The 24,003-nt window shown below is 32.5% G+C and overlaps 1 protein-coding gene across 9 annotated transcripts in view; it reads left to right on the top strand.

The window, feature by feature from the left end:
* CDC14A (cell division cycle 14A) overlaps nucleotides 1–24,003 on the top strand; it is a 234,144-nt gene that overhangs the window by 200,598 nt on the left and 9,543 nt on the right. For 4 of the 9 annotated variants that reach the window (XM_051993240.1, XM_051993239.1, XM_051993241.1 and 1 more), the window contains one exon: nucleotides 295–818. The exons of 1 other annotated variant lie outside the window; for it this stretch is intronic. In XM_051993240.1, the coding sequence (XP_051849200.1) occupies nucleotides 295–733 (439 nt within the window). In that variant the 3' untranslated portion in view covers nucleotides 734–818. Of the gene's footprint in view, nucleotides 1–294; nucleotides 819–1,885; nucleotides 2,082–11,513; nucleotides 11,678–24,003 lie in introns of those variants that run through there. 4 more of the 9 variants (XM_051993247.1, XM_051993244.1, XM_051993245.1 and 1 more) reach the window with 3 other exon arrangements.

The raw sequence follows: 24,003 nt of genomic DNA, 5'->3' as shown, positions 1-24,003 counted from the left end.
ATAAAGGTTTTTATTCTTTTTTTTCTGAGATCCTGATGCAAAGCATTGAAACCCAGCTTCTTATGCCTTGAATAATTGTTTTGGGCAGCGGAAGTTTGAGTCCTTATATAAGCAAACCTATAACACCATCATCAAGAGAGAGAAAGGAGTGGTTCGAGCGTCATGTACATTGGTCAGAATTGTCCTCATCACCTTCCCTTAGTGTCTGAAATAGATGTCTTGAAATCATGAATTCTTTACATGGATATGCATTGTGTATGTTTTTCCCTCCCCCCCACATGTGTTTCTGTTCAGCTTTTCCATAAATACTCGACTAGCCAGTTCTCTAGGGAACCTGCATGCTGCAACAGATGATTCAGAGAGCAAAAAGGCCACCACAACGCCCACTAGGACAGGTTACCCAGTCAACCATTTCTCCAACCACTTGAATGGCAGCTCCCAACCTCCTGCCAGAAATTACCCTGAGCTCAACAACAACCAGTACAGCCGGAGCACCAGTGCTGGCACGAACCTCAACAGCCACACCAGCCTGCACAACGCCAAGGCCGATGAGTACGTCTTCCGACCTTACACTGGCCTCTCTGCTTCTTCGTCAAGATTCCTGAGCCGTTCCATCCCTGTAAGTTCGCAGACACCATCTCTTGGTCAGAACCCTGAAAGAAACTTCTGTACCTTGCCTTCCCAGCCAAAGCTACCACCAAAGAAATTTAATAGTGTCAAAGAAGCTTTCTGATCCCTTCCCCCTCTTTTGAAAAACTGTCTTAACACATAAATTCTGCTTGCTCCTCTTCTTTTAGTAAATGCCAATTTCAACCGGGTTTTTCTTCATTTTTTCATTCTTTTTTTTAGCTGTCGTTCTTAGAAGGGGAACAACCTTAATCTTTATTTTTTTTTCCAAAAGCAAAACTTCTGCATTCAAGTTACTTTTAGATTCAATTATTTTTTTAAAGTCACTTAGATTACAAATTTTTAGGAGTTTGATTTGTCACATGCAGTTTTGGTGATAAGAATTATATCTTTTATGATATAAATTAATGCATAAAAAGACCATTTTTATTTAAAATGTGGAAAATGAATAGTATTTTTTGTGTTCTGTCTTCAAAGCTTTTCATATCAGCTAAAATTCATCATATTATATTCATACTAGAAATGTAGACCTTTAATGCTTACACATACCCTTAAGATCATCTTCTTACCCTCTGGTTTTATAGTTGAGGAAACTGAGCCTTAAGAGAGGCTAAATGACCTGTTTTTAATCACACAACTAAATTATCCCAGATCCAGGATTACGAAGGAATATAGAAAGGAATATAAAGAAGGATATAGAGACGAATCCAATAAGAGAGTCTGGCCAGTAAATAGAGGGTTTGCCCCATTCTCTCATAGAAAGAGAATTCTTTTTCAATGAGAAATTCTCTTTCAATGTCAATCTCGATCAAATTAGTTCTTTTCCTGTTCTTTACTTGATATGTATCGGAAACTAGTCTCTTAACCAATCTTTGTTCTATGCATTGTATTTTCATCACATTGATTTGTGGGATGAAATGAAATAATAAACGTGAGTTGAAGTTTGAGTTTTTCAGTTCTTGAGTGAGCTACAAGTCCAAGGCATCAATGAATCTGTTAAAATTAGTAACCCTGATGAGTTTTGTCTGCAGAGATCATTATCTACATTTTCCATTTTGATGTAGAACAAAAATACTAACAAATACACTTTAATCTCATATCTTGTTATGTAGAAACATCTTATTTCCAAAAAAAAAAAAAAATTTCACTCTATGTTTCTCCAAAGATCTTGAAGTAAATTTCTACAGGATTAACATGGAAGTAATTGTTGAAATAAAAGGAAACAAGCAGTGTTCACACAAAATTTTCTAACAATTAGGGACGTACAGCATGGCATGGGCTGCTCTGCCAAGGAGTGATCTTGCTATCCTAGAAGAAGAAAAAAAGCAATCTGCTTTGCAGTCTGTTCTTCTATCTTCTGTTTCTGACGTCAGAAGACTCATCTGAAAGGAAGGGATTCCATAACACTAAAGTAAAAATACTTTTGTCTTAATAAACTCTTCTCTTAAATTCAAATACCCACAAGAAGGATTAATCTGATTATTTTATAATCTTATTATAAGTTATTTTAACCAAATCCTCTAAATCAAATTTTTGATTAGGGAGATGGATGAAATAAATAGATGTAACAGATTAGACAAGATGTGTTAAAGTGCTGATCATCTCTATAAAACACACGTGAATCAATACTATGGAAACCTATATAACTGCAATTTTGAAATATAAATAATACTGTGTTTGAATTTTTGAAAGTACATTCAGAAATTGTGTATTACATAGTAGGACACCTAAGTAAACATTTTTACAACTTTGTGCTTCTAAATTAACAAATATTTAAATTTAAGCTAATGAATATGCTTCACAATAGTATTATAAACAAAATTATGATTCATTGATTTGTTTTTAAACTACTGTAGACTTTAATATGGCCGTTTTCAGATTAAGAGTAACACATAAATATAGATTTATCCCAAACATATTAGAAAGGTTAGAAAAGAGCAGAAACGTGTGCATGAGTTATATTTGTCAGATATAAGTTACAAGGGAAATTTGTTATTGAGCTGAAATATCAGGCTAATTGCCTCAGTTTTCCTCCTTGCTACTGCAGACCTGAGAAATTTTAGAAATTTGATTGTTGCTTCCTTCTGATGATGATTTTTAGGTAACATTTTTCTCTTACTCTGTAACTCTTTACTTCTTTTTATCTCCTTCCCTTCATCCATCCTCTGAATAGACGGGAATAGTTTTCCAGTAACTTAATGCAAAATAATATCTGTGTAGGCAGCTACTGCACTTCCCTGCCTCAATTTGTCATCTCATTTTAAAGGAAATCATTTCTTTATAGAATTGTCCAGCATTACATAATTTTATTCCCTTTTTTTCTTCCTGTCTCCATTACATAAAAAGAAGCAAGAACAACTCTTGTCCTTTATAAAACTATTTCTCAGAAAGCCTCCTACCAGAAGTGTTCTGGACATTTTGACCCTAGTGGATTGATGACAGAAAGTCTGGATTGGTATGGAAATTCCTATATTATGTGGCACAAATTAGGATGTGAAATTTTATGCTGGATGTTAAGTTTAGTTTCTTTATTGTAGCAAGTAAAATAGTCCATCTTTCATTTTTTTCTATTGATGCTAGCCATAATGATAGCTGAATTTGAAGAAGAGAGTCATAGATGAATATGTTGCATTAAAAGCTCTTAGGAATAATGCTGCCTAGTATAGTGCCTGGAACATAGCAAATGTTTAATAAATGTTTTTAGACTGATTGATTTCAAGAGAATTGCTGATATAGGGTAGGATCTTGAGGAAATATAATTCTTTTAAAAGCTACGAGTAACATTTTTCTTGGAGAAGCTGCATTTGGTCTTTAGCTCTATGCAACAACTCAGCCCAGAAAAACAACACATGAAAAACAGTTATTCTGTCTTTTAAAAGTTTTTAATATGCATGATAAAAAGTAGCAATGAAGAGATTTATGGTTTTGACAAAAACAAGACAGTTGTCAAATTTTGTTTCCATCTCTTTTTTTGGAAATGATCCTTTTCTTGTTCTTTTCTAGGAGCATGATGGGGTATCTCTTATACTAATGGTCTTATTCTGAATAACTTCATTTTCATCAACCTACTGATTTTTCTCATTTCTAAATTGGAGGGCTTTTCCAGTTAAGGAAACGAGTGGGGAAAATCTTCACAGAGGAGAACAGATATTTGTGGGGAAAAGAGTTCTAGAATTCTGTCATATCTAACACTTCCAAGATTTTTAAATTTTTTTTTTTTACAATTGTACTTATATTCAATTTGTGAGGTTTTTTTTTTTAATTGTTTCAGCTGATAAAGCAGTTAAATACATAGTTTCCAAAGGCCAGGAAACTCCCTCTTTTAAAGTACTTGCCCCCCTTAACTTCTAGTAGGAATTATATACTGACTTTAAAATTTTTGTTTGCTATTTTCCTGGCATTTGAGTTATTTATTATGGTTTTATGGATAAGCATCATCAAGACTATCCTCCAGAAAGAAAAAATAAAAGAAATCCAAAACAATCATGATTAATAGGGATTACAGCTGTGATGTTTATTATACTAATTAATAATAATAATAATAATTAGACATTTGTATAGCACTTGAAGATTTGCCAAAGTGGCTTACATCCATTATTTTATTTGATCCTCACCAACAACCCTGAGAAAGTGTCAAAAAACTAGATGATGTCAAATATTACTTCAGCTACCTCAGATGTGTGATCCAGAGCAGGTTCTTTAACCTCTCAATGTTTCCTCATCTGTAAAATGAGAAGGTTGGACTTGATTTAAGGTTCTTTCCAGCTCTAAATCTTTGATTCTATGATGCAAACCTAGTGGTCCATGTAGTTGATGTAATTCATGGCTCATCAATTTTCAGGTCTCTTATCCTGGCTAAGGACCAGGATCAAGAACTCCTTTGGTTTGTTTAGAGTATTGGGATTCATTATTGCCTCAGATACTTTGTATCTGTAGGATCTGAGTGCCTTAATCCATCTTCAATTTTCTCATCTGTAAAATGTGGATTATAATAACTATAGGAGCCACTTCACAGTTGTGATGAGATTATAGATGCAAAGCATTTTATAAAGACATTAAGAGCCTAATCAGTGCTGGTTATTCTCTAGTTTGTATTCCTACCTAGCTGTCTATTAAATATTAATATCTATGAAGTACCATGATTTAGTCTTAGATTTCAGTGTCTATACTTTTCAGGAGGTTGTTTTATGATCATATTTGGATGTGTTTGTCAGTTCTTTTGACAAAAACTTCTGTTAGTGTTTCTTACATTCCTTCTTTCATCTCTATTCTAATTGCCATGATCTGAAACTACTGGATCTGAGATTGAGTTCTAGTTCCATGTGTTCTTGGGCAAACCTTGAGTTCTGGTTCTGTGTGTTCTTGGGAAAAACACCAAACCTTTGGACCTCAATTCTTCATGTAAAATTAGGTAGTTAGACTAGATGAAGAGTAAAGTTCTTTTTGACTCTTTGAGTTCTGGTTCTGTAAGTGACTAATTGTGTTCTTGGGCAAACTTCTGAATTTTTGGACCTCAGTTTTTTCTTACATGTAAAATCAGGTAGTTAGTCTAGATGATGATTAAGGGTCCATGATTCTGGGAATTAATCTTCCAGCCTATCCAGTCTGTCTCTTCTGTTGTCTTCTCTGCATCCCTTCCTACCCTCCCAGTTTAATTCATTCAGCAAACTATTTCCAGATTCATCAAATATCCAGCTTAATTCTTTACCATTCTTTAATATATTAACTCTACATTACAGTCATTCTATTATCCTAGGCTTCCCTACCTCACTTCCCACATGCCTACTTATTTCCTCCTGGTTTTTTTTTCATGCTCTCTTCTATCCCTAAAATATTCTCAGTCAGTTAATCAGTAAACATTTACCTATTGTCTTCTATGTGCCAGACAATATGCTAAGTTCTGAGGACTCAAATGAGATCATAATCATAATTAATTTCTTTTCAGTGAGAATCATAATTAAGACTGTAGGCAAGCAACTATGTACAAACAAAATATGTAAAATATACATTGAAAATAATCAATAAAAGAAAGGCAAGAGCATTAAGGGGATGCTCATAGAAGGTGGAATGTTAGCTGGGACTTAAAGGAAGCCAGGGATAAGGAAGAAGAAAATTAGTCCTAGGAGAACATCCAATGAAAATGCTTTGGAGTTAAGAGATGAAGTGTTGCAGGAGTAGCCAGGATGCCAGTGTTACTGGTGGGGAGTGTATGGAGATGGCAGATAGGTATTGAGGATGTAAGAAGACTAGAAGGGAGGCAGGGGCTGGGATAGGAGGCTGATCAGGTTAAGAAGGGCTTTGAATGCCAAACAGAGAAATTGATATTTGATCCCAGAGGCAATAGGGAGCCATTGAAGTTTACTGAATAGTTTGTCTTCATTTCTTCTTTGCCCCTAGTATACTTCATACTTTAAAACTGTGTCCACAATAATATCTCCATTTTCAAAATCCTTTTCCATCTAATGGTTGTATTTCACGAATAGCTCATTTTTAATGTACTGTTCTAGTTCTAGTTTAAAATTCTCTGTTTTATAATTTAGTACTTTTTCAGGAAGTAATATCACTTGATCAAGTGTTTATTAATTTCTTACTATGTGGTAGGTACTATGATAAGCTCTGAGCATTAAAAAATGCAAAATATAATTCTGTCTTTAAGGAACTCATATTCTAATGGAGTAAAACATGCAAATAATTAGGGACATGTAAAAAGTAATGTAAAGTAAAAGTAAAATAAGAGGGAAGACACTAGTAGTGGAGAAAGCCAAAAAAAGTAGTCTGCTGAAGGTGGAGTTTGAATTGCATAATGAAGGAAGCAAGGGAAGTAATGAGATAGAGCTGGTGAGGAAAAGCTTCCCAGAGATTGGGGGAGGGAGCAGAAAATCAGGAGAATGTAGTACCATATAGCATCACATAGACCAGAAGAGCTGAATTGTAGCGAAGAAGAATACAGAGTAAGTTTTGTAGTGAAGAAGAATAGAGAGGAAGTTTAAATAGAAATTTGTCTCATTTAGTTGTATTCCCTAGACTAGATTGTGAACTCCTTCTGGGACTGTATTTATGACTTTTATATTTCACTGATGCTAGGCATATATATTATTTATATATAATAGATGCTCCTTTGATATTTGATGTTTGATAAAAGGAATTAATTAAATTGTTTATACTGCTGTTACTTATTTACATTTAAATCAGAATGAAATTTACTGGACTGGTACTTTTTGGTTAAGGAACCCAGTTTTATTTTGATTGTGAATTGTGCTTATGATGACTGCTTTTCTTAGAAAAAGTGTCAGTCAGGAGTGAAACAAGGTTGCCCACTATCACCGTTACTATTTAATATTGTATTAGAAATGCTAGCTTTGGCAATAAGAGATGAGAATGAGATTAAAGGAATAAGAATAGGCAATGAGGAAACCAAATTATCACTCTTTGCTGATGATATGATGGTATACTTAGAGAACCTCAGAGATTCTACTAAAAAGTAATTAGAAACAATCCACACCTTTAGCAAAGTTGCAGGATACAAAATAAACCCACATAAGAAAAAGTGTCAGTTTTTATAGAATCTGTCTAGGATAAACATGGCAAAATACTCTTGTTTTCTAAGAATATTTTTCAAAAATTTAAAGTAGAATAGGAATTAAATCAGGCATAAGTTGCTGGATTTCAGCTTTGAAATACTTTTTCCCACCAATTTGACATAGTTTTATTTATGTCATTAAATATCTCCTAATTACTTATAAATATTTTTTAAAATTCTGAGTTCTAAATGTTCTTCTTCCTTCTTGCCAGTATATCCCACTCCTTCAGCAGGAAAACAATATGATGTTGGTTATAAATGTGGAGTTATATAAAATAAATGTCCATTTACACATATTTTTGTAAAAGATACACACACACACACACCACACACACACACACACACACACACATCACACACCCCAAGAAAAATAAAGTAAAAAAGTACGCCTCATTCTACACTCAAAGTTCATCATTTAGCATTTTTCATCATAGATCCTTTGGAATTATCTTAGATCATTGTTTTGATCTGAGTAGCTAAATCTTTCATAGTTGATCATTATAACATCGTTGCACAGTGACTTCCCAATTCTTTTCACTCTACTTTGTATTGGTTCATGTAAATCTTCCCAGTTTTTTTCTGAAACCATCTTGTTCATCAGTTTTCATAGCAAAAATAGTATTCCATAATGGCCATATACCACAATCCAATTCTCAATTAATGGGCATTTCCTCAATTTCTAATTTTTTACTATTATAAAAAGAGCTGTACAATATTTTTGTACAAATAGGTCCTTTTCCCTTTTCTTTGATCACTTTAAGATACAGGCCTAGAAGTAGTATTGCTGGGTCAGAGAGTATATACAGTTTTATAGCCTTTTGGGTGTAGTTCTAAATTGTTTCTAGAATGCTTGGACTAGTTCACAGCTCCACCAACAATGCATGAATATCTCAATTTTTTCCTTACCTCCAGAATTTGTTATTTTTCTTTTTTTGTCACATTAACCAATCTGATAAGTATGAGATAGTATCTCATCTCAGAGGATCTTAATGTGCATTTCTCTAATCAATAGTGATTTAAATTTTTTTTATGTGACCATTGATAGTTTTGATTTCTTTTTCTGAAAATTGCCTATTCATGTCCTTTGACCATATATCAGGGCATGGTTCATATTTTTACAAATTTGGCTCAGTTCACTGAATATTTGAGAAATGAAGTCTTTATATCAGAGAAACTTTAGCAATGGAATGTTACCATATCAGTAAGCATCTGCTTGGATGAATGGGGGATTTTAAACACATACAATACTCTTTTCCCTTTTGGAAATCTAGTTCTACATGATTCTCTTTATTTTTTTTAAATGGGTCTCCTCATTTTGCCCAAGCTGGAAGTACAAGTAGTGCCTACTCACAGACATGTTCCTACAACTTGGGAGCTTTAACTTTTCCCATTTTTTAAAATTAAAAATGCTTTTTATTTTCAAAAAATATGCATAGATAATTTTCAACATTCACCCTTGTAAAACCTTGTGTTCCAAAAATTTACCTTCCCTTCCTTCCACCCCTCCCGTTGACTACAAGTAATCCAATATATGTTAAACATGTGCGATTCTTCTATATATATTTCCACAATTATCATGCTGCACAAGAAAAATCAAGAGATATTTTCTTTATCTATTAAAAGAAGGAACGCAAAATCTTGCCCCATTTCTGACCTGTGCCAGTTAAATTCTCCTTAGCCAATTCGGTGACTTGTTTCTGGAGCTTACCATATTGATTCTGAATTTTAGTTCAAACACTTGATTGGCAAAGCCCATTGCATCTGAGTTTCCTTGGCACTTGGAATTATAAGCATTTTGTCACCAACCCAGCACATAGATATTTCTAATTGAGGTTTTTGCAGAATTTTAAAAACTCCAAACCTCAATTATATTATTTTACTATATTATTTAAACAGCCTCCAATTTTCAGTAGTATTTTTGACTCTTCCTGACTTTGAGTAGATATGTTTTTCTTTTTTTCCTTTCTTACTTTGAATACTGTCATTCTATCCTCACTTGAAAAATTATATTTAATCACTAAGACTTGGGAGTTATACCTTTCTATTTGTCTTTGATGTTTGATGTTGCTATGGTTTCTTAAAAATCTTCCCTACCATGACATCTTCTTAAATTTAATGCTGTTATTTAGCTGAGAGATTCTAATAATCTTAGGCATTTGAACAGAAAGTTTGTGTTTGAGCCATAACTTTAATAGTCAACAAGCATTTATTAAGCACTCACTGTGTTTCAGGCAATATATTAAATATTGGAGATACAAAGAAAGGCAAAAGGCAGTGCTTCTCCTCAGTGAACTCACTGTCTAATGGAAGAGAAAACATGCAAACAACTATGTACAAACAAGATTTAGAGAGGATAGATTGTAGATAACCAACAGAAAGAAGATTCTAACATGAAGGGGGGATCAGGAAAGATTTCTTTTGGAACATAGAGTTTTATCTGGGACTTGAAGAAATCCAGGATGCAGAGATGATGAAAAAGCATTCTAGGAATGGGAGGAGACCATGTGAAAATACCAAGAATTGGGAATAAAAGTATCTTGTGTGAAGGCCAGTAAGGAGATAGTAGCATTGGATTAAAGTGTATATGGTAGTGATTAATATATAAGAGGTAAGATTGGAATCATTCATTTTCAGGGCTCTTTCCAACATGATTATTCTATATCCTACAGCAGTAGGACTTATCTTTTTATTTACATATAAATATGTAAATATGTAAATTTGGGTCTTTTCTAAATATATAAAAAGAGCTAACACAATTATAAGCCATATATTGTGACTTTGGCAGCAAGAAGAAAGTAAAATTAAGAATAAAATAATGACATTGCCTCATTGGCAGAGAAGTGGCAATGCCAATTTATAATTTACTATATCAATTCTGCATTTAGTAAAGAACTTATCAAAGTTCTCAGCCAGTTTTTCCTGCCCCTGTTTCTATTTATCCTACATCAGAGTTGGCAGATTTGTCAATATGTAGCTTACAGGGTTCCATTTCTGTTTAAGTTTGATTCCAGCATGTTAGATCATAAATGTTAGAAATGGAAGGAATCATATGAATTAGGTAGCCCACTTTTGCCATCTACTTTTTGTCCAAATTTTATGAGGGAGGAGAAGTGTATGTTCAGATTTCTGATTTAATCAGTATGGACAACTCCCTATGTGGAAATTCTCTATGTAAAACTATTGGACAACTGGTCTATTACTTATCACTCTGGAGAGTTGCCTGAGACTCTTAAGTAAAGTTTGCTTGTCCATGATCAAAAAACTGGTATGTGGCAAAGGCAGGGCATGAAACTAAGTCTTCCTAAATCTTAGAACTAAACCTTTATATGTTATACCATGCTACCTCTCTCTCCAGATAAAATGAGCTTTTTTTTGAGAATCCTAATGTTGGATATATGTTACTTAATGTATAAGAAAACATATAAAATCAAAGGTCTGTTTAAAAAATGTGAAGAATTTTGTTGTTAACCAATTTAGGCTAGTGCCTAACTCTTGGTTTCAAAATTTAAATGCAGAAATATTAATGATGATAACACTGTAAAGTGTTTGAATGACAAAATATATAGCCTATTTAGAATTGGTATTGAAAAGATACATTTGTTGGGGCTTTCATAAAGGAGATTAATAAGGAGCTAGATTCAATGGCCCCTGAAATCCTTTTCAATATAAAGTTTCTGACATTATTCTTAGTGCACATTCGTAAATACATAATTGTTTTTTATTTTTTTTATTTTATTTCTGCCATTCTTTTTTGTACAAGAATGACATTTGTTTACATGACCGCTCATAACTGGAGAAATATGGGAGAAAGGGGGAAACTGTAGGAGTGAGGAAATCTCTCCCTCTGCTGACCCACTCATAGATCATTATTTCAATGATCTATAATTGTGGGGTGCTCCTAGAACCAATATAGATCTTATCTCAGCCTTCATGAGTTGCTGTAGACAGAACATTCATTATTCTGCAGATAACCTGGTAAGCAATCTATCAACATTTATCTAACCCTGTCCTTAAATGGAGAAATTATATAGTCCATTTCTAGATCCATACTTCACAGTCTTTGCAACTTGCTGAAATCACCATAACTTCACACTTAGCAGCATGGACTGCTCTACCCTAAGCCATGTAGCAAAGAAATGTATGACTTTAAATAAAATAATGATGATGATGATGATGATGATAACTTCTAGTACTGGCAATTTATAAAGCTCTTAAAATATCCAGAGCACTTAATATCCATTATCTCATTTGAGCCAGCAACATGGAAAAGATAGATACTTTGACTATTATTATTTCTATTTTCCAGGTGAGGGAATTGAAGCTCTGAGAATTGAAGTGACTAACCCATGGTCATACATCTAATGAATGGACCTGGGTCTTCCTGACTCCCAGTTTTGCAGTTTATCTGATTCGACATGCCTGGAACTATTTATTAATGTGACCTATAAATTTATCAGCTCTTCATTCAGTGTATGTGTATTTTTGTTTTATAAAATCAATTATCTCTTTTCTAATCTAAACATTGAATAACAATTTCTTTAAAATTAGAACATAGTTAAATTGCTTTAAAATCACTTGATTGAAGATTCTTGAGTCTAGTTGTTTTTCTCATTAGTCAGTCAATAATAATATGTTAAATGCCTGAATGTTCCAGGAGTTTTACTAAGTATTGGTGATACAAGGAAAAGCATGAGATAATCCCTGCCATTAAGACAACACATCAAACAGAAAACACATAAAAAACAATCCTTGCCAGAATCTGAAAAATAGGAGGCAAGGAGGGGGAAGGTATCTGATCTGGGAGAATGATGAAATCCCATGGGAAAGTGTATAGTCTTCTGGGAATTGAAAGATAGTTGGTCTGAATATCCTTAAAAGATGGAGGATCTAGAAGAAGCTCTCTGCTCTCCATCTTCTACCATCTTCAGTCAGAAAGAGGTTGGGGCTTCAGGAGAAGGGGATTCTGGGGAGGTATGAGCATCCACAGCTTATCAACCAATTCATCAACAAACATTTATTGAGCAGCTACTGTGTGACAGCTATAGGCTAGGAGCTTGGAAACAAATTTGAAAATGAAACAGTCTTTGCCTTCAAAGAGTTTAAATTCTGTTGGAGGCAACAATATATACACATAACTAAGACTTGCTAAAATTTTGATTGAAGGAAATAATGAGCAGCCAAGGGTCAAAGAGAGTACCTAAGTTTTAAGCTTGAGAAAATGGTGAAACCATTGACAGAAATAAGGCCGAAAGAAGAATACTCTTGGTGAGGAAACATGAGTTTAATTTAAACATATTGAATTTAAAGCTTAAACATGTTAGGAACACACAAATGGAAGTCAGAGCTGAGATTGACAAACCTTTTGCAAATTTATAAGATGCATTATTAAAGGAATATTTATGAAGAAGTAGTCATAAAAACTAAACTTATTTTTTTTGACAGTTACTAGACTATTAGATCAGGAGAATGTATTAGATGTAATATTCCTGGATTTTAGTGAAGCTTTTAATAGTGGTTATCTTTGTGAACAAGAGAGTACAGTTGGGTGGATTCAGAGTCACTCAAATAGCAGTCACTAATTTCTGCTGTCAACTAGGAACAAAATCTCTAGTGGAAATCTCTTTGACCCTATATTCAAAAGATTTAGGAATGATAAAAGTGGAAGGAGAGATATGTATATTAAGTCTCTAAATAATGTAAAACTAAGAGGATTAACTAATGAGTTGGATGACAAAACTTGTGACAGGCTAAAATAATAAATCAAATGATTGAGGAATACATATACATGGATTCCTATATTGATTCAAAAAAAATCTACTTTCCTAGTAGAGAATGTCAAGACAATAGTTCCATGAAAAAGATTTGAGGCTTTTAATGGACTTCAAAGTCAGTTTGAGTCAATGGTATGATATGGCAGCTACAAAGACTTAATTTAATAGTAGGCTGCGTTAAGAGAATCAGGGAGGTATAATGGGTTCTCTTTTACTGAGGGTCTAACAGAATAATGACTTGTTAATGATGTAGAAGAGATTCCTGTTTAGAAATGTGCTAGACTTGATGACCTCTGAGGTTGGTCAGTTGTCCTTCACTCTCAAAGAGTACAAAAATAACATCCCTGTGTTAAGAGTTGAGTTCCAGTGTGTTCGACTATGGCTGATCAGACCAATGTGAGCATGGAGAGGGACATGTTGGACAAAATAATCCCATGGACATTTGGGGTAGCTTCTCTAACTTTGCTCATCTTGTGTTTCTTGAACTAATTCAGTTCTGCTTTGCTCATGGAACAATTTCTCTGATGAAGGCACGCCATGTCGGGTAGTTTTGTGCCAGTGTCTAGCTTCCGAATTAAAATAGTTCTGTGAAATTTACAGCAGACAATTGAAATGATGTTGGTTAGGGCTTGAGATGTAGAACTGGGCAATGGGGATTTCAGGTGTATTCCTTGTTCTGCCACTAATCAAGGAAAGATTAATTACAATGAAAAAAATGACACCTGTATTCAGACTATAAAATTTGCTTAGTCAAAGATTCTTGGAATTGAAGGAATCTTGGAGATCATTTTAGTCCAATGTACTCATTTTAACAGATGAGGAAATTGAGACCAAGGGATTTAAATGATTCTTTTGAAGCTTCTTTTAAGATTCATTTCAATTCAGAAGATTGTTGAAAAAAGTTTTCTCTGCGTACACCTCTTTTTTTTTTTAATTTTTATTTAATAATTACTTTATATTGACAGAATCCATGCCAGGGTAATTTTTTTTACAACATTATCTTCTTGCACTCGTTTCTGTTCTGATTTTTCCCCTCCATCCCTCCACCCCCTCCCCTAGATGGCAAGCAGTCCTATATATGTTGGATATGTTGCAGTATATCCTAGATACAATCTATGTTTGCAGAACCGAACAGTTCTCTTGTTGCACAGGGAGAATTGGATTCAGAAGGTATAAATAACCCGGGAAAAAAAACAAAAATGCAGATAGTTCACATTCGTTTCCCAGTGTTCTTTCTTTGGGTGTAGCTGCTTCTGTCCGTCATTTACCAATTGAAACTCAGTTAGGTCTCTTTGTCAAAGAAATCTACTTCCATCAAAATATGTCCTCATACAATATTGTTGTCGAAGTGTATAATGATCTCCTGGTTCTGCTCATTTCACTTAGCATCAGTTCATGTAAGTCTCGCCAGTCCTCTCTGTATTCATCCTGTTGGTCATTTCTTACAGAACAATAATATTCCATAACATTCATATACCACAATTTACCCAGCCATTCTCCAATTGATGGACATCCATTCATTTTCCAGTTTCTTGCCACTACAAACAAGGCTGCTACAAACATTTTGGCACATACAGGTCCCTTTCCCTTCTTTAGTATTTCTTTGGGATATAAGCCCAATAGAAACACTGCTGGATCAAAGGGTATGTACAATTTGATAACTTTTTGGGCATAATTCCAGATTGCTCTCCAGAATGGTTGGGTTCACAACTCCACCAACAATGCATCAGTGTCCCAGTTTTCCCGCATCCCCTCCAACATTCATCATTATTTTTTCCTGTCATCTTAGCCAATCTGACAGGTGTGTAGTGGTATCTCAGAGTTGTCTTAATTTGCATTTCTCTGATCAATAATGATTTGGAACACTCTTTCATATGAGTGGTAATAGTTTCAATTTCATCCTCTGAAAATTGTCTGTTCATAGCCTTTGACCATTTATCAATTGGAGAATGTCTGCGTACACTTCTTAACACATATTGTGGAAACACATTACTGGAGTAACTTTGGTTTAAAACAACTTCAGTGCTGTCTTTTGGTCTATAGAGTCAAATGATTTATAGTAGCTAAATCTTGCTGTCATTTTTATGATTGTAAAAGCTTTCTTATTCCATTATCTTGTTTTTATCATGCACATCCTCACTATGTGAACAGTTATTTTCATAAGCATTTTATAGTGGTTAGAAAGTTAACATTTTTTGATAGTTGCTGATGTGGTTTTTTTGTTGTTATTGTAGCTATTTTTCTATTCCTTTTGTATTTTCCCATCTGAGATTTCTTGAATGTCTTTCCTTTAATATTTTCTTTCTTATAGTATAGATTTCTTCAATGTACAATTGTCATTCAAAGTCTTTCCTAATCTATCTACAACCTACCTTTCAAACTTAATTCCTACTATCTATTACTCTCAGAATGAACCTTAAAAAAAGCTCAGTATGGGTTATTTATTTACCACTAAGCCAGACTAATTTCTGTGTCTATGCTTTTCTATATTGCTTTATTTCTAACTTGGAATGTCCTTCTCTTCTCTGAACCAAAGATTGTCTATCTATTCATTGTTCAGATCCAGTCCCACCTCTTATACAAAGCTTTCTCTTGACATTGTAGTCATAGAGAATATTCCATCCTTTAATTTAAACTCTTATTTTTCGTATTCTTTTGTCTTTGAATAATATATTCTGTTGCATCATTATTGAATGGTTATATGCTTATATTTACCTGGCCACACAAATGTATATTCTAATATGTTTCTTTTGTCTAGCACAGTTAATATATTATAGTAGGAACCAAAACTCTGTTAATGAAGAATTGAATCTTTCCCAAGAAAGAAAATCAAGTCTTTCTTTTTTAATTTTCTACAATTAAGTTTGTTGGTGGAGATTTTATTTTAATCTAATAAGGATTTTAGTTACCCAAAATTTTCTAATTTCTTTTAAATATTTATTATTTCTCTTTTACTCTTCCTCTCTGTTAAATAGTAAAAAACAGAACATTCAAACATAACAAGCATGCTTATTCCAGCCATGCTTAAAAATATGCCTCTCTGCATTTTAAGCACATGCTTCACCTTCAGTCCTTTGTGCGTATAGTTATTGCAGTCATCTAAGTTCCAGTGTCTTATAAGATTGCTTTTCTCAATAATGGAGTTGTCATAATATAAATTCTTTTTCTAATTCTACTCACTTTACTCTATATTACTTCATAGCTCTTACTGGGTTCCCTCTAAAACTATTCATTTTGCCTTTTCTTTTAAAAATATTTTATTTTTATATTTCAAGTTATGTGCTTTTTAAAAATTAATCTATCCCAAAACCCATTATTGTTGCCCCCAAAGAATAAAATTTAAAAATAGTTTGGAAAAATAAATTCCCATATTAGCTCATGTATGAAAAGATATGTCTTTTTAGTTAACTAACTACCTTTCTTTCAGGAAATAAGACGCATGTTTCATCTTAATTCTTTTTGGATTTGTGGTTGATCATTGTGTTGATCAGAGTTGTTTTTCTTTTTAATGTTGTATCATATAAATTGTTTTGCTCATTTTATTCTGCATCAATTTATAAAGGTCTTCCTAATTTCCTTTGAAATTGACCATTTCATAGCTTTTTTATATCTCAATAATCTTACCTTAAATTAAATACCATAATTTGCTTAGGCATTCTTCCATGGGAGGAGGATATCTTTTTAACTTACAAGTTTTGTTACCATGAAAAAAGAGACTATATATTTTTGTACATATAGATGCTTTCCCTCTTACTTTCTGGTATAGCTTGTGAGTGACATGCCTGGGGCAAAGGGTATGGACAATCTGGTAACTTTCTAGGAATAGTTCCAAATTGCTTTCTAGAATTACTGGACTGATTCATAGCTCAACGCCAGTACATTAGGAACTCTTTCTATGTCTCTTCCAACATTTTCCATTTTGTTCTTTTGTTACTTTTGCCATTTTGAAAAGGACTTGAACTTATATATCTGTAATTTTCAGTGATTTAGACAACTAGACAGAGTGTAGTAGGTAGAGTACTGGAGCTGAAATCAGGAAGTTCTGAGTTTAAATCTGGTCTCATAGATTTTTTAACCTGCTTCAAAATTTCCTCAGGGTAAAATCAGGAAATAGCAGTTATTGTTGTGAGGATAAAATAAGATGATATTTGTAAAGTATTTAGCACAGATCGTGGTACCTAAAAATTATTTAATAAATGCATATTCCTCTTTAGAAAGGATTTTTATATGATAGCTGATAACTTGTATTTCTTCCTTTGAATATTTTCTGTTCATATGATTTGACCATTTATCCACAGGGAAGAAGTAGCTTTTAATTTTAAAAATTTGAATCAATTCCTTGTATTTCTTAGATATGAGATTTTAATCGGAGAAATTTTTGTTTCAAAGATTTTTGTAACATTACATTTGTTTGTGTAAAATCTTTTTATTTTATGTAATTAAAATTGTCCATTTTATCTTAAACTGACACTTGTTTAGTCATGAACTCTTCTCCAATCCATATATCTGAAAGATAATTTCTTCCTTTCTCTAATTTATTAACGATGAGATCAATTTAATCAAGTACCAATTTAGATCTCATCTTAGTATTTTGATTGAGGTGTTGATCTAGCATTCATTTTCCCCAGATTACTGTCCAGTTTTCCCAGTAGTTTTCATCAAATAATGAATATCCCTACTAACTGGGGTCTTTAGATTTTTTCAAAATACCTTGCTATTTTAACTGTTTGCTTTTAAATATTATATATATCTGATCGGTTCCATCAATCAATCTCTTTTTTTCAACCTGTACCAAATCGTTTTAATAGTTACTGTTTTGTATTACAATTTGAGATCTGATACTGATAGATGTCCATTCATTCTCCTTTTTCTCATTATAACTTTTGAGATTCTTTACCTCATTTGAATTTTTATTGTGATTTTTCCCCCCTTAACCCTTGTGAGAGTTTGATTGGTAGTACTGAATTAAGTAAATTAATTTGGGAAGTGGTGCAATTTTTATTGTGTTATGATGTATTTAGCATATAGCCTGGTACACAGAAACTGCTTAATAAGTTCAAATTCCACTTTAGAGAAATTTTATATTATTGTTGATAGCAGCTTGGGTTTCTTCCTTCAAATATTGTCTTTTATTATGTTGTTTTGATGTGCCCATAAGTACTTAATATTTTTCCAGTATTTTAGATCTGTATTTCTGCAAAGAGTATTTAAAGTTAGATTCATATGGTCCTTATATGAATCTTAGTATATATGCTCCCCAATATACTATAGCTTCTTTAATTATTCAGAATAGAATTCTTTCTAATTTTTCTGAGTTTTGTTGGTTGCTGAAATAAATAGTTTTTACACTGAATTTTTATTGGCTTTCCTAGGGTTCTGTGAGTATATTATATTATCAGCATAAAATGATCATTTTGTTTCTTTTTTTAACTATTAATTTTTAATGACTCATTGATATTCATTACATTTATATACCATGATTTATTTAGCCTTTCCCAGTTGATGGAAATCCCTTTATTTTCTTCTTACTATGAAAATAGCTGTTAAAAATATTTCTGTACATAGTTACTTTTCCTTTTTCTTTTATATCTTTGGGGTCTGGATCTGGTAGTGGCCTGGCTGGGTCAAAGGATATTTAATTTCTTTCTAATGAAAATGCTTGTAATGACATGGGATCTCTTCAAGGGTGATGATCAAATAACTAAAGATCGAATACCACATGTAGAAGACTAGGGTAATTTTGTCCACAAAGGATACATTCCTACAACATCTTTTACTGTAGTATTTGGATTCTTAGCCAGTTACTTAATATTCCCAGGCAATTGCTTCTAGTACTTCTGGCATTTGACGATTTTAGGAAGATATTCTTCTAGTACTGGGTATTTAGAATCACTTTATATTTCATATATTTCATAGACTGGCTTCATATTTAAAAGTGTTAGAAAAGACAGGGAGAAATTCAAGGAAAAAATTGGGGGAGAATTTATATTCCGAAAGTCAAGAAGTGTCAATTTCAAAGTGAGTGGATGATTTTAGTTTTCTATACCGAAGAGAATAAATATGAATGATTTATATAGGCTGATGTAAATTAATGAAAACACTAATTTGGGTGTTATAATGATAATTTCCTTTAATTATCCATGCATAATTATCTTCACAATGCAAGTTTTACTATCTGAAAACCAAACCAAACATGACATTTTGGGAATTACTTGACATATTTTTGTACCGTAGTTTTAAATGACTAAAACATAGAGAAAAATTAGAATTATAGCAGAATTTTCCTCAAAAAGTTTATAGTTTTAAGAACAACTAAAACAATAGTGATGATTGAGTCCAATTGGATGTCAGTAGTCTGTCATATAATAATATAAAAATACATATTGAGTTTCCTTTGGAAAAAACAATATTGTTCTCTTTAAAATCTAAAATGAAGACCAGGGAAATTTGTTGCCGTTTTTGTCTTTGTATGGATCATAATATTTAATATTTACTTGCCAAGGTATTGTGCTGAGCACTTTTACGAGCATTAGCTCATTTGATCTTCACAGCAATTCTGGGAAGTAGGCGTTATTTTTATCCCCATTTTACCTGAGGCAGACAAAGGCTATGTGAGACACAGCTAGTACGTGTCTAAGACCAGATTTAAAGTGAGGTCTTCCTGACTTGAGACCAAGTTCACTAACCACTGAGCAACTTGGTGGCTTCTTACTTGCTCTTTGATTTTATTGATGTAGTAGAGTAGTGACATCAAACTCAAATAGGATTGGATCCCTATGGACTTCATGTTGACTTAAAAAACATTATTTGTGTTTTCTTGTATTTTAATTTATTTTCAAAAATTATTTCCCAAATATATTTTCATCTGGTTCCCCCAAACTTGATGGGTTGAGTATTTTGAACACTTTTCTGGGTGTAAAAAACCTCTTTACTTAAAAAAAAATTTTTTTTGGTAACCAGTCTATCTTAAAATTTCCTGAGGGAATATATGTTCCTATAGCCAGTTTTATCAGAGTTAGGACTTGAGCCTTAGTCTTTCTAATTCCAGTGACAGAGCCCTTTGTATTACACTATGAGGTCTCAAGAAATGCACATACTTTATCAAAATTGAAAAACCAAAAAGTGTTTTCTTGTAGTTGTAGCAATATTAATATAAATTTACTGTATTTACCCTAATAAACCACTACTAACATGATATCCATATCAATCGTGACATGTTGTTGAATTTTAATCAATGAACCCAAATAAAATCCCATTATAATAAGCTTTAAAAAGTTTATAAAAGAAGTAGAAATAGATGCTTTTAATATTGAATGAGTAAATTTATGGTTCTATATTAGTAAAAAAATTCTAAATTGTCATATAGTACAAAAATTGAAAAATTCTGTTGACATGGTAACAAGAAGTACAGGGGGAAGTAAAAATAGAATCTTTTCTAGTATCATGTTTTTTTTTCATTGTTTGCAATAATTATCATAAGTAATCAGGAATCATAGTTTTACAAACTTTTAAAAAACCAAATAAGATTAAAAGTATTTAAGGTACCTTTTAGCTTCGATTTGGCTTGGAGGTAGATAAAATAACTAAACTATATTAAAACTTTTAAAAGTTTATCATAATGCAATTTTATTTGGGTTGATCGATTAAAACTCAACAAATATTTGAAGGTTTGCTATTTGGTACAAGACACTATCATTAGATTGTGAACTCCTTTAAAATAGAGACTATCTTTTGCTTCTTCTTTATACATGGTTCATAGCACAGTAGTCCACTTAATAGTAGTGAATACTTAATAAATATTTCTTGATTGACTAACTGATAGATGTTGTGAGGAATACAAAAATACAAAGCTGAATGAGACAGTCTCTATCCTCAAGGAACTTATAGTTAGAAGATATAGAACAGGTACTAGTAAGGTAAGTATCTTAAGAAAGGGAAAAGTTGCTTTAGGAATTGAGAAGAAAAGAAAATTATATTTAGGTTGGCGACCTTAGCTGTGTGATCTTTCCAGTGTTGGTAATTGTCTGTGCCTCAGTTTTCCTTTACTTTATTTAAAGAATAGATTTAGTTATCCCTTAGGAGCCCTTCTACTACTAACATTTTCACTTAATAGTATTTTGTTTTTCCAATTACATGAAAAGACAGTTTTCAGCATTCATTTTTATAAGACTGAGAGTTCTAAATTTTCCCCTCCCTCACTTATGTCCCTTCTCCCCAAGACAGAAAGCAATCTAAAAAGGTTACACATATATAATTATTTTAAATATATTTCCATATTTGTCACATTGTGAAAGAAAAATCAGAATAAAAGGGGAAAACTATGAGAAAGAAAAAAAAAAAAAGAAGTAGCACTAACATTTTCAGTAATCTATAACTCTTTTGGATTCTTAATTTATTCACCTGTAAAATGAGGATAATAATATTCTGTGTGCATTACATATGGGCTAAAGTATGTGGGATGAGCTTTGTTCTTTTAAATCATACTCCAGATAAAAGTAATAAGAGTGTAGAGGCAAAGAAAGATTTTGCTTTTAAATCTACCTAACTCTTAATCTTCACATTGGTTAGTTATTTTTTAAATTTTTAAAATTTAAAATTTTATGTTTTTTAAAATAAAAAAATATCATTGCTTTTCATTTTTATATCACAATTATTTCTGGAAATATCTTTTCTGTCCCATTCCCCTTCATATTGACCCTCCATTATAACAAGAGCAACAAAAGTAAAACACCCAATATTTTGACTATTATATAGGGGTATTTGTGTATGTATGTGCATATAAGGTTTATCTGATAGTAGTTAACATGTATAGAGCACTTTCTATGCTTGATGTACTATGTTAAGTATTTTACAATTATTTTCTCATTAGAACTTTTAAAGAACTTGACAAAATGGATAAAGGGGAAAAATAAAAACGAGAAAATCCAGTATGGAACAAAAGTCTAGAAAATGATTGGGAATAGTCATTGGGGACTTTCACCTTATGTTTTGGCAGCCTTATTCTGTTGTAATGAAAAGAACACTAGATTTAGAGTCAGACGACATGGATTTGAGTCTCCATTCTGTCATTTACTATCTTAAGGCAGGTTACATGATGGTCCCTGAGACTCAGTTTTCTCATCTGTGAAATAGAAATGAAATTATTGTACATTCTCTACCTCACAGAATTATAATTAAGATCCAAGGAGATAATATTTTAAGGTACTTGATAAAATGATAGATTACCATAGGAATGGAAGCTACATTTATTGCTCATTCTTGTTATATATGTATTTTGATTTTTTTTGGAAATTTCTAAATCGTTTTCTTATATATTATAAAATTAAATTTCTTTGGTCTTATTTATTAAACGATCAGTACAGTATTTATATCCATAACTAGACTTTTTTTTAACCATGATTAGGTAACTGGGTTGTTTAAAAAAGAAACGCCCCCAGAATAGCTAATTTTTTTATAGTCACTACCCACATCTGACAAAACAGATTAGCAGCAGATTTCCAGAACAGAACAAATTGTCTTGATCCCTCATACCTAACAGATTGTTTTATGTCAGAAGTCTTGCTACTGTCAGAGAATGAGATTTCTTGATGAGACCTTATATTTTGACATAAAATCTATTAAGCTACAAGTTTTAAGGAGATTTTTCCTCCATTCAGATTGGGCTTTGCTTGATTATTATTATTATTGCTCAATTCAACAAATATTTATTAAACAATTACTGTGTGCCAGGTGCTGTGCTAACTGTTGGGGAAATTAAAAAATAAATAGTTCTTATTCTCAAGGGGTATATGTTTTACTGGACAGAAACAACATATGCATAGAAAATAAATACAAAATGTGTACAAAAATGGAGTTGGGGATAGAGGAGATGGGAAATGGCCATCATGGATAAGAAAAAACTTCATGTTAGGAGGAGGTATTTAAGCCAGGCCTTGAATAGAGTTAAGGTATCTTAAGTGGAAGCCTTCCAGATGTGGGGGATAACTTGTGCAAAAATATTAAGGCAGAACTATGTAGATGAAAGAACAAATAGACTTCTCTTGCTAGAATGGAGAGAGAAAGACAAAGAGACAAAGACAGAGAGAAAGTATGTAGTAAAGTGAAATTAATCTAGAAAGAGGGGCTTCAAATGACAAGCAGAAGCTTTTGTATTTGGTAGTAGAGGCAATAGGGAGCTTTGGCAGCAGGGAGTGATGTTCTCAGAATTGTTTTAAGAAAATCAGTTCGACAACTGTCTAATATAGGTTAGAAGAAGGAATGACTGGGAACAGGGAAATTCTTTAGGATGCTTTTGCAGTAGACAAGATAAGATTGGTGGTGGCCTGAACTAAGATGGTGACTGATGGAGAAAAGGTAAACAAATGGATAAAAGGAAATAATGTGGATCTGCTTTAAAAATCTTTGTCATAGGACATCTTAACTGCCAAATAAATGGTGATGTTCTATTTGGGGGGGGACTAAAATTGCAAGATTATAAACATGTAGAAGTATTACCTTTTCAATTAATTAATAACAAAAACATTAATCTTCAGTTTGGTTCTTATTGCCATAATTATTGTTGCTGCATATTTTTTCTAACTCAGATGTATTTGATATCAAGTTATTGCAGCAATGTGGCCCTATTGGGGAATTATAATGAAAGCTTTATTAGCCAGAATACTTTAGACTGGGTTGTTTTGTTTCCTTAAGTATCTGGTAAACTAAAGGGTTAGAAATGCATGTTTGTCTCTATCCTTGCTCATGTACATTCAGACCAACTCAGTGAAAACACTTTTTGAACTTTTTTTCTGAACTGTTTTAATTCACTTTCTGCCATAATTAATATGAGATTCTAAATACTTATTTCCTTTTGCTAAATTTTGCTAAATTATATTCTCATAGAACCATCATCATAAGCATCAATTTCATTTTATTGTAGATGTAGGAACTTTGTCAGAATATCACATTGTCCAAAAACATAACTTGGCTATTATTTTTAAAATATTTTGATTTTTAACAGTTTCTCTTACAGAAAGTAGAATGTCC

This window comes from Antechinus flavipes, chromosome 4 (assembly GCF_016432865.1).
Source record: "Antechinus flavipes isolate AdamAnt ecotype Samford, QLD, Australia chromosome 4, AdamAnt_v2, whole genome shotgun sequence".
In the NCBI taxonomy this organism is placed as follows: Eukaryota; Metazoa; Chordata; class Mammalia; order Dasyuromorphia; family Dasyuridae; genus Antechinus; species Antechinus flavipes.
This window is presented reverse-complemented; position numbering and strand designations above follow the sequence as displayed.